General features: G+C 37.2%; 1 protein-coding gene across 1 annotated transcript; it reads left to right on the forward strand.

The window, feature by feature from the left end:
- Nucleotides 1-1,498: 1,498 nt before the first annotated feature.
- Nucleotides 1,499-4,281, forward strand: LOC107776132 (uncharacterized). The gene is made up of 3 exons (XM_016595968.2): nucleotides 1,499-2,048; nucleotides 2,133-2,510; nucleotides 3,488-4,281. The coding sequence occupies exons 1-3, from the start codon at nucleotides 1,770-1,772 to the stop codon at nucleotides 4,142-4,144; spliced, it is 1,314 nt and encodes a 437-aa protein (XP_016451454.2). The 5' UTR covers nucleotides 1,499-1,769; the 3' UTR covers nucleotides 4,145-4,281.
- The last annotated feature ends 7,467 nt before the right edge of the window (nucleotides 4,282-11,748 follow it).

Below are 11,748 nucleotides of genomic sequence, written 5' to 3' on the forward strand. Positions count from 1 at the left end.
GGGGGATAGAAGAGGGGGGCGATCTCCAAGAAAATATGTAAAAGTCTCTCCTCCATTGATTAAGAGGAGCCACAATGAAAAGTATCAATAAGATTGGTTACCTTCATCTCATCTTATGCATGATTTTTTCAAATTAGTTTGCAGGTCTGAAATTTATTATGTTTAACTAAGATTTACCCCTTCATTTTCTTTAATTGATTTATTCAAAAAGGTTCCAATATCTTTTGAGTCAAACAGATATATATCCTTCCGCCGACAATTTCTATCTTAATCAAATATTTCCTTATTTCATCCTTTGGAGCCTGGCTTTGATGCTGAATATACTAACTAAGTTTAAATATTTTACATGATCGATGTAATTTAATCAAATATACAAGTTAATTATTATTTTTATTAGGTTATTCATTAGTATTTAATGTAAAAATTTATTTATAATTATATTATAAGTAATTTAATTGTGCAAATTTTTTTTTATAATATCTAGAAATCAATTCAACTTTTTATTGTTGTCTTTTACACGTTTAGAATTCATTTTTGCATGCAGAGATTTCAAAATCTTGAATTAAATAGAAAAATCATACTTAATAAATAAATTTGGAGCAGATAGAGTATTTAAGTTATATCATTTACAAAAAAAGAAAAGTATTTAAGTTATTATAACTAATAAAAATGTTACATTAAAATAGTTTGTGATTTTTATGCAGAAAAATTTGTATTTAACATTGTTTTTTCCGGTTCTACTACGTTGGAAAAGAAAAGAAAAATGAAAGACCACGTTCTGCGGCTCTCGTTATTCATGCAAATCATATGGCTGTAGGATTTATAATTATATGCAAATATTATTCCCGTCTCTTCAACAGCTAGAACGGCAGAAGCAGGGAATACGGACTTTCAAGTTTTTCTCACAGAATCCAAAATGATCCAATTCATATATTTGAAATAAACTTCTAAGATAAATTGCAATTATCGTTGCTGAGGAATTACAGCTAAATAGTGAATAGGTACTACGATTTTCCCTAGTGTTTCATATGCTGGAAAAGATGGGAAAACCATAAAACGACCTTTATAAGGGTGGTTTTGTTGGAATACGATTTATACCGGTATAAGTTATACTGGTATAAGTTATATTGAGATAAGTTATGCTGGGATTAGTTATGCTGGGATTATTGTTTATTCATTGTTTGGTATGTTATATTAAGAATGACAATTGCATAATTTCTAAGACGAAGGTATAAGTTATACCGATGCTAATTATCGCACCTTCTATAAGGTATAAGTTATCTCAGTATTAAAATTAACATTTATACCTGATTTGCTAACCAAACAAACGGAGTATTAAGGTGATATTAAATTTTTATATCATCTTTATACTTTCTTGTACCTCGTACCAAACGACCCTTAAGTGATCTAATTAAGTAATCGGCCATCTGTTACATCACTCGGGATATATATAGACACTTTTACCTTTTTGCTTTTTCTTTTTCTCTTGCGTATCCAATTAAGAATATTTCAACTAACAGTAGGAAAAGGAACAAAGAGACAGAGAAGTGCGTGGTGTCACGACATTTAGACAAAGAAGAGCACGTTAGGGAGTGGCGGCCCACGGTCGGTTGGTCCTCTGTTTTATTCAATTTTAACTTCAAATAAAGTCTCCCTTTCAAATCCAAGTCTCTTCCTCATCTTTCTTTACCACTCTCCACTCCTCTATTCTTCTTTCATTGCTAATCTCCACCATAACTTCCATACCCTACTAATTTCTCTTCCACAATATGAGGACTCTGTGTCCCAATTTGGATAGAGAAGATGGACTCGAGACGGTTCTAGAAGTCCCCATCCCTGAGGAAATGTTTGCTTCCCATAAGAACAGGTCATGGCATAACATGAAATCTTGGGTTAAGTTTCACACTCTTGACAAGTCTGCTGATTCCATTTTCGGCGGCCGCAATGCTGAAATTCAGCTCTTGCTTGGCGTTGTTGGAGCCCCTTTGATCCCTCATCCCATCCGTTGTGACCACTCTCTCAACAAAAAGATCAATGATCATCCCATTGTAAGTTCGCAAACAATTAACTTGGAAATCTTACTTTATAATTATAGTCAAGAAGATGTTGCTAAATTCATTTTCTGTGTACAGGAGGCTTCAGTGGCCAAGTATATCGTACAACAGTACATAGCGGCTGCAGGAGGAGCAAATGCTCTGAATTCTATTGACAGCATGTATGCTATGGGAAAGGTAAAGATGTTAGCGACAGAATTTATAGCGGGAGATGGTATAGGATTGAACAATAATGGCAAGGTGATGAAGAATATCAAGAGCGTGAAAAATGTGCCAGGGGAAATGGGAGGATTCGTGTTGTGGCAGAAGAGACCTGATCTTTGGAGCATAGAGCTTGTCGTTTCAGGGTGTAAAATCAGTGCTGGAAGTGATGGTAACGTTGCTTGGAGACAAACTCCATGGCACCATTCTCATGCCTCTCGTGGTCCTGCTAGGCCTCTTCGTCGTTCCTTACAGGTACTTTTTTTCAATTCAAATTAGCAAATTATTACCCTTTTCTCACTTTAATTAGTGTGTCGTCCTTTATTAATCATAATGTAATATAAAGTAAAATTAAGTGAAAAGACGAATTATTCCATCAACTTAAGGAATTTTCGTAGCCCAATAGAGTTTAATTTTTCGTATCCCATAGTGTGTGGATAGACAAACATTCTTTGATTCTCAAGGACAAAGCGGTATGTTCTTTCACAGCTGTGCGGGGTCTCATGTCTGGTATCTACCTGGAAGTTGTTAAGTGTGAAATGATCCGTCAACCTATTCAAAATTTGTTTGGTGTTCTTTTGACTTTAATCATCCAGTTGACCTACTTCAAATTAAAGTTCTGTTTTCCTTTTGCTTTTTCCACGGTCGAGCTATCTCTTTCGTTTTTAAATCAACTAATTATTCAAATAAGTATTCCAATTAGCCAGTTAGCCTAATATTTCTATGATCTGGATCAAGCAGTCAACGTTGACATCAGGTTGATGTCTAATCCGCCCTTTTTTTACTAGAGTCTATTTACGAATCCCACGTTGTGGGTCACATGGCTTGATATACCCAAATCCCACAAATTTAAACATATTGACCCCATCAACTAGTTCCTTTAGCCAAAATTGGAACAGTAGAAATGTATAACAAACAAGAAGCCAGCACTACTGAAAATGACACCTCGATGTGACCAGAAGCCCCAGAGGAAAAATAGACATTATGTTGTGGAACGAATAGAGCTTTCAGTTTATATTTTCAGAGGCGGATTTAAGGTGGCTTATGTGGGTTAAATATTAGGACTAACTGAACCGATTGATGTCAGTTCAAATCATGTATACGTAGCAAAAAAATTTAAGACATATAATAAGATTACAATGATCATTCTCAGTTCTCACTCTACTGAATTTTGATCCTGAATCCACCTTTATTTACATATGGACTAATTGGTTTTCTAATCAATTGAACAGGGTATTGATCCAAGGTCAACTGCTAATTTGTTCTCCAATTCCATTTTCGTCGGAGAGAAGACTATAAATGGGGAAGACTGCTTTATATTAAAGCTTGAAGCAGGTCCTTCAACTCTGAAAGCAAGAAGCAGCTGCAATGTAGAGATTATGAGGCATACCGTTTACGGATACTTCAGCCAAAGGACAGGCCTTTTAGTAAATCTAGAGGATACACATCTTCTAAGAATAAAAGCCCCTGGAAATGATGTCTTCTGGGAAACAATAATGGAGTCATTAATCCAAGATTATCGAACGCTTAATGGGGTTAACATCGCACATGGCGGCAGGACATCAGTTTCTCTATTCAGGTTCGGCGAGAACTCAGAAGGACACACCAGAACAAGGATGGAAGAAGTCTGGACCATTGAAGAAGTCGACTTCAACATAAAGGGACTCTCTATGGACTGTTTCTTGCCACCTAGTGACTTGAAGAAAGAAGATGAAGCATGTGGGATAGTCATGAATCATGACGCGACGAAAAAGAACTCAAGGATGGCATTTAAGATTCATGCCAACACTCCTAAATTGATAGTTTCTGGGAAAGGTGTAACGGTTGCCAAAATCGTGGCTATTGATGAAGAAGATTCAGAAGAATATAAACCAGATGAAGACTTATAAAATTTAGCAGTTGTATTTGATATCCTGTGGTCATTTTTGTACATAGAGCACCACAAGGATTCGTCTATGTATAAAGTATTTATATACATATACATATCTTGATTACTCAACTTGAAGGTTGGGTTTTTACAGTTAAATTACTAAATGAAAATATTTCTGCCAAGATGAGGTTTTATATATCTATTACAACAACAATAAATAAATAGGCTTTATTCCAAGCAAGTAAGGGACAGTTACATGAATTTTCATTGTTCTTGTTGCTACATTCAAGTCTTAATCTAATATTATAAATTATATCAATTCTCAGAAAATCCTATGGACATACACATGTGCAAGCCTTGAAGAAGGATCTAATTGTCTAGGCAGTCCACCTAGGTTTCTTTTAAGAGAGAACTATAGAAAACCTTAATCCTCTGTTCCCCGCAACACTGGAATGACACTGAGGTTCTCAAAGTTTCTATAAAATTGAAAAACGTAGCATTGAACACGTGTATTGGTTTTTCAATTGACTGTTAGTAACTTCGTAAAACTTTTGGTAGGCACAATTTCCACTAGCATCAGGTGTTCAATAGGCCAGTCCCTTATATCAGGCGTTTAAGCTGAGGAAACTATCTATGTATTTGATCTTTTTAGAATAGTGTCATGCCATTAACATGCAGGGCCTTAGATGAGCTATAGCAATCACACCTACTCCTAAATTAATTTTTGTATCTGAATGATTTATCCGCTACATTAGACTTCTGGGCTATTGGTAGACTGTTGAAGGCGATTAATATAGTGCCGGAAGTCTTCATGAAAGAAGCAACTATTTTGGGAAACCTGTGTCAGAGCCACAGAACAAGCCCACTTCTACTAGTATAGGAAAATGCATTTGCGGAGATGCTTTTAGGTGTCCCAAAATTTTTTCCCGTATCTACAAGTGATTTGATTTGATCCAAAAATAATAATGAAATAAAAGTAAAAATAAGACTTAGCAATTTAAATTGAAGAAGATGACAAGCCTGGTTCCAAGAGTAGTGTCTCCGAGGACAGAAATGAGAGCAATGTAAAAGAGCAAATAAAATTGTTTAATTGAGAGCGAAAATAAAATACAACATATTTTTTGCCCAGAATTTCGTGTCCTACAATGGCTCCCGAGTCTGCTATTTATAGCTATACCTAGGGAAACAGGATCCTAAGATCAAGCCCCACTTAAATGATAATAAAGGAGTTATTGATGAGTCATTGATGAATATGTAACGACAGGCCATGAATGCAAATATTCTCTACAAAGACCGCCCATTTAGTGTTAGAGAATATTCTTCATTGAATGCTATCCGATGGAAAATATTTGATCTGCTGCTGACCATTCTCCCTTTGGGGTTTACCCTATGTCAATTGTAGTTGTTGTTCCCGGTACTAATTGTTACTTGATTCGCCTTTTGCTTGTTTTCGGTTTCACGTGTCATGCATGCTATCATTCGACCATTTATTATGAATCGATTTTACCATATACAGATAGTCCCCCTGCTTTTCAATGACACATCTTTGTGTCATCGGGAAGTTGGTGAAGATTCCCTTCTTGGGGGAAAGTTCCTGAATATTTCTGACACTTGAAAGGACGTACGTCTTCTCGCATTTAATACCCCGAACACGTATTGACTCATGATTCACCAATATTTTTACCGGTTCTCGAGGTAATCAAAACCACGCTTTTTGCCTTCTATATCTTTACTTCTACTCATCATTTTACCTCTTTCACTTCAAAAATTTTCATAAGTTTATCATCTTCTCTACACTCAATCTCTTCCTGCTTAGAAAACTTTCATCTTCACTAGCTTTTTCTAAAACATTTACTGCATTTTAACTACCATGGCTTCTTCTACTGTAACTTTTAGAAACTCTGGTCTTTTCTTTGGTGGAGGCCCGAAGAGAAATAAAGACAAAGATGTTGACATTGATTTTATGCCTCCCACTGTAAACACAATTATAACCAAATAGCTGAGTACCGTTAATGACTTGCAAGAGAAGGCTCCAGTTGCGTCTTCACGAACTTGGGTTGTTAATAGGTACCCTTCTTCCATTCACCCTTCTAGTATCCCTGTAGTGAAGGAGGGCTACAACTGCCCTAACCTCAATATCCTCGCTCCGAACATGATAAAGCGAGTTACATTTACCATGGAGGATTTTACGTATGTCTATACGTGTCCCTTTACCTTGGGTTTGTTTTCCTTAGGGATGAGTGAAGGGCTCAACCCCATAATTTTGGGGTTTTACCACCTGGTACTGGGTCTGCTTGACACAAGTAGGCCTGTATATATGGAGAATGGTGACTTGCCTATGCCAACTGTGCACAGAGACTGGGGAAACCCTAACACTTGCACACCTAATGAACCTCTATTCCCCCAAAATTTTCCGTGGGGGAGTAATAAACTTCAGCCAACATGGCCATCACGCTCTTCTCATCAGCGTGAACAATGACAATGCTCACGGGTGGATGGAGAGATTTTTCATCATCGCCACTAGGGATATCTTCCCGGCCATAGCTATGCCTTTTCTTGAGTCGTGAAACCGTTTTCGTAAGTTTTTGATTCATTTTCTTCCTTCGTGAAAAGACCGTTTTTGTTATTATTAACCTCTTTGTTTTTTTTGTTTCAACTACCCGGTGGGAACCACCACGGGTTCAAGGCATGGACCAGAAGATTTTGGAAATTACAACACTAGAATCCCGCCGATGGAAGAAAATGGCCCTCAAACATGGGTGGAAGGCCAAGAACCATGGTAAACTGAGCCCTTCTTTATTTTATCTTTGTATGAACGAATATAACATTGCTAACTCTATTTTTGCTTGGTTTAGGACTTCCGCAAGGCTCCATCACTTGTCCCGAGGTCGACATTTTAACAGACTCCGAGGAGGCTATGAGGGTGCTACAAAGTGCCATTGCTCGAAGTAGTGCACATGGGCTTGCTTCCAGTGAGGGTGTTCCTCTCGCGTCCCCAGCCAGAGATGTCACGAACCAAATCGGAGGGCCATAACGGGCACCCGATACTTTACCCAACTGAGTACCAACGTAAAGTATCTTTCTAATCATACCATCATGGGTAAATGGGCCGGAAGGGCTGTCCTGATTTAACCAGAATAAAATATAAGGGAATACTTGACATAGGATGACCCAATGTGTAATACAAACTTATACATGTGACATACGATCCTATAAGACCAAAATGAACACTCGTACACTAAACATAGGCCGACAAGGCCATACAATCTTTCATATACATGACATCTATCTACAAGCCTCTAAGAGTGCATACACATCATAAAGGTCGGGATAAGGCCCCGCCATACCAATCAATATATGTCCAAATCATACTGACCAAATAGGAAACTCCGGAGCAAGTGTAGTGCACCAACACCTTTCGCTGAGCTGATAGCCTACTAGGAGGAATGTCAACCTATCTATCGGGACATGCGGGCATGAAATGCAGCGTCCCCAGGAAAAAGGGACGTTAGTACGAATAAAGTACCGAGTATGTAAAACATGAAAACATAAACAAGAACAGTAATGTAAAGAGAGATAAAGGAGATACAACCTGTAACATCTGAGTTCCTTTGGGAGCTACTGACATGAAATGCATAATACATATATATATATAAAAATTTAAAAACATACGCCTCTGTGGGCATTATAATCATCATCATTATCGTACCCGGCCTCAAAGAGGACTCAGTAAAAGTATACCCGGCCATCATAAGGCTCGGTAGAATCGTATCCGGCCACGTGCAGCTTGGTAAACCCAACTGATCAGTGGTTGCACAATAAGTGCCATACTCGACAGACTATAGTGTGGCTCGGTAGAGTAAAATAGATACTATATATAATACATGCTGGACTCATGGAACCACGTTCTAAACCTTTCGGAGTGACGTAAGGTCATTGCACCTTCAATTAACATTATGTACATCCATACCATTAATATGAACCTCAGTAGGATTTAAGGATCATCCATACTTGCTTAAAATAACTTTATAAGGAAAGAACAACATGGGCAACCTTAGTTGCTAAGAGTAGATCCGTTATGAAATAACGTATTCATTTCACTTTAGATCATGCCAAAAGAAAGAAGGAAGTGCCTTAACATACCTTAAATCCGTTGAGTCCTTAATACCTTCCAAGCAACCCTCCAAATAAGTCAACTCCATTTATCATAGTATAAGGAGATTCAAAATCAGTGCTGAGCAAAGGCTAAGTCTGTAACTTAAGCTAGTAGCTCATTTACGTAAATTCGGGCAGCATCTCCCCTGTAAAAAGGGTCTCCTCCAATACCATATACCAAAAACAACAACCAGAGAAATCCATCAACATATAAATATCAATAACAATACACCATATTACAACAACAAGTCACAACTACTTCACGACGAGTGGCAAGCTCCGATTAGAATTCGTATAACCCATATAACCCCTTATAGACTTCTTACATCAACGTAACAGTATAATTAACATGCTAATGAAGTCATCCATTAATTATTCCATCCTTATACCATATATTTATAACAAAGGAAACAATCCTTAATTCCAACTATCTTCAATTAGTAACTTTATTTACTAGTTCATGTCTACTCCATCCATTTAACTTAATCAACATCAAGATAAACTTAAGCACATGCAAAAACACAATACACATACCTCCTACAGTAACTTCAAGTCAAAATACAAGTTATATTCAACTTACAACAACCCTCAATGACAATACAACACCGTAGAAGTGACTTAAGCTAATCCAAGTATTATCTTGTAGTTTATCATCCTAAAAAATTACCCAACATACAAGCAAGCTTAAGCACAATTATTAGGCTGTTATAATCACCTTATCTAGTAGCAACAACTTAGAATTTCAGCCAAACACAGCCCACAACAATCCTCAATGACAACACAACCTCAAAGAGGTGTTGTTCTTCACTAGAACTAAGTTTTGATGTTGAAATATGGTGAATCACTTTAAAATCACTTCAAACCCTTGCGGTATCTGTTTAGAAAGGTTAAGAGAAGTTTGGAGACGAAGTTGAGTTGAAAATGAGTTAAAAATAGGCGTCCAAATCGTTTATAAAGTGAAGTAGGTGGACCACCGCCTAAGTGGGTCCCATTAGGAGTTGTTTGCGCAGTCTTGCAAAAATACAAATATCTCTCTCCTCCGATGTCGTATCGATGAATAGTTTCATGAATTAGAAACCAAACTCGTAGATATTCAATTTGGTAGGTAGATAACCCCATAATTCCAAGTATGTTTGGAGAAAAGCTCATCTACATTTGACCTAATTTTCAGTAAATTTATAAATGTAACTTATGATGACCTTTGCCAACTCTTGTTCCACAACTTGCTTGCCTTCAAAACGTAGCAAATGACTATCATACAACTAAAATAACTCATAAAATAACCTCCTTATAATATTAATAACCCTAGTCTCACCCCAAAGTACATGTTATAATATTCCAAACTTGTCGACTTCTGGCGAAACTTATTTTCTTCATTTGATTTAGCTTCTAAGCTTTCCAACCCTCTTGGTACTCGTTATTCATGGTCTTAAATATTTGTAACCTCCAAGGTAACATGATTAACTTACTATATTTGCTTCCAAATATAATCTTATTTCTGAGCTTACATCAATTAACTTACGACATACTCTCACATACAAAAAAGTAGGGTGTAACATCATTCCCCCCTTGGGAACATTAGTCCTCGAATGTTGGTTGATGCGCTTATCAGTCTCATAAACCATAGCTGTTATGAATTTTTAATACTATCCTTTCCATCTAGGTAACTGTTCTGTGCAAAAATCCGAAGGCTAGGGCATTCCCCCCTTTAGGTCTCTTTCTCACACCACGACTTGTTGTCAGAATTCTTCCAATCTCATAACTGTTGCGACCTTTTGTCATGCAGCCTGTACGGCTTTGTCCTTGTATGTTTGCCTATGCAACTCTTCTGCCATTTTCCTCGAGGTTTTAGCCAATCTCTGGGCCGCACTTTGGGAACATATACAGAACTATGATAAGTTGTCCCTCTGGGCATCTATAGGTGTACTAAAGTTCTTCGCTCGGTACTTTGTCGAACTTACGACTTTTGCTATATCTTGTTTCATAGCCTCAGTTATCTATGCTTATGGCTTTACTACAACTAGGTAGGTCATACTATACCATAACTCTTACTTCGGTTTATTATTACCGAGGCCTGCCACCCAACTCTAGGTTACTCTCTCGCCGCTTATCCTGTATGTATAAATCTAAGTCCATTAATACTTCCTCATTATTGTTCATCTTAGAAATGACAACCTAATCTCCTCTCATACTTTTTAACTTTTATCCATCCATCGTTGATCCAGCTTAATGTTGATCTTAATCTACCACTCATAACTTGAAACCTCTTACGTAATACATTGTCATTGGGGCTCACGTCTCATCAGGGAACATCTTAAGTGATTTTCTTGATCCACTTAGGGACGATACTATACTTCAATAACCGTATTTCGTAGCATCCCAACATGATTCATCTTATGGGGGTATTCTAATCCTGTGCAATTCATGAAATCCATTCTCTTTAAATTGTGACTCAATCAAAGGCCTAAACGTTATTCTCTTATCATTTATCATAACTACACCCTTATTCTACTACCAGGGCAGCATTCCATCACTTATAAATACACCTAGTTTTAGACTCCTCTTAGTTCATTCAGGCTGTACCGAGCTTTCAATAACTTACGGAAGCCATCAACTCTCTTATTGTGATGGGTTTAATCCTGAGGATTCACCTATTCTTGTCACCTTCTCACTCGTTTTTTCTTATCCTTACTCCTATCTACCTAAAACCTTGCAACTCTATGATACTTTAGCTTGAAACCTACATATATCTATTTATACTATTCGCAACCTTCATTTAACTTGCTAGCACCATAGATTTCCTTTTATACCTTCTCAGTTGCCTTTGAACATAGGCAATTACTTTTTCTTGTCGTTCTGCCACTTGCTGCATGAATGCTAGTCTTATCTTAGTGCCCGTGAATACTGGAATTTCCTGTAACTCATATGATCTCAAATATCAGCTTTTGATTTTTACTTTCCGTTCATTAGCCACAATAGGTACCACTTTCTTATGTAGTGTATACAATGTTGTAGTGAGACTATTGTTACAAGACCATTTCTTATTCAAGTTACTATGCTTACGTTGAATCCTTCTTCTTTTTTTCTCAGCTAGACTTTCTTTGTAGTACTTAAGGGAGATCCTCTAACTCCTATAAAGCTGCGAGCTGATTACGTGGTATACCCGAAGGAATTTTCGATGTTCTTACTTGCCTATAATTATCCTTAGTTACCTACATCCGCGCTCTTGTGCTCGTAAGGTTGCTCCTGAATTGAAATTTTGACCATCTCTCCGGTGGCACTTTCTTTTATTTCTGTAACACTTATACTCTACCTATAACTACCCTAAATCCTTTTTGAATATTTCTCAAAGATCATGATATCATCATATCTGCGAAACTGAATTTCTTATGTTGGGGTTCACTACGCTTTTCTTGCACAATCTGTATGATTTGTATGTCCTCTTTTCTAGCCCTAACTAGGCTCTTC

Source organism: Nicotiana tabacum, chromosome 6, assembly GCF_000715075.1.
Source record: "Nicotiana tabacum cultivar K326 chromosome 6, ASM71507v2, whole genome shotgun sequence".
NCBI lineage: Eukaryota > Viridiplantae > Streptophyta > Magnoliopsida > Solanales > Solanaceae > Nicotiana > Nicotiana tabacum.

Excerpts from the sequence above, each read along its gene's own strand:
- LOC107776132 (XM_016595968.2), top strand. The coding sequence starts at position 1,770 with ATGAGGACTCTGTGTCCCAATTTGGATAGAGAAGATGGACTCGAGACG. Across the intron at positions 2,049-2,132 it reads AGATCAATGATCATCCCATT|GAGGCTTCAGTGGCCAAGTA; the intron begins GTAAGTTCGCAA and ends TTCTGTGTACAG. Across the intron at positions 2,511-3,487 it reads CTCTTCGTCGTTCCTTACAG|GGTATTGATCCAAGGTCAAC; the intron begins GTACTTTTTTTC and ends TCAATTGAACAG.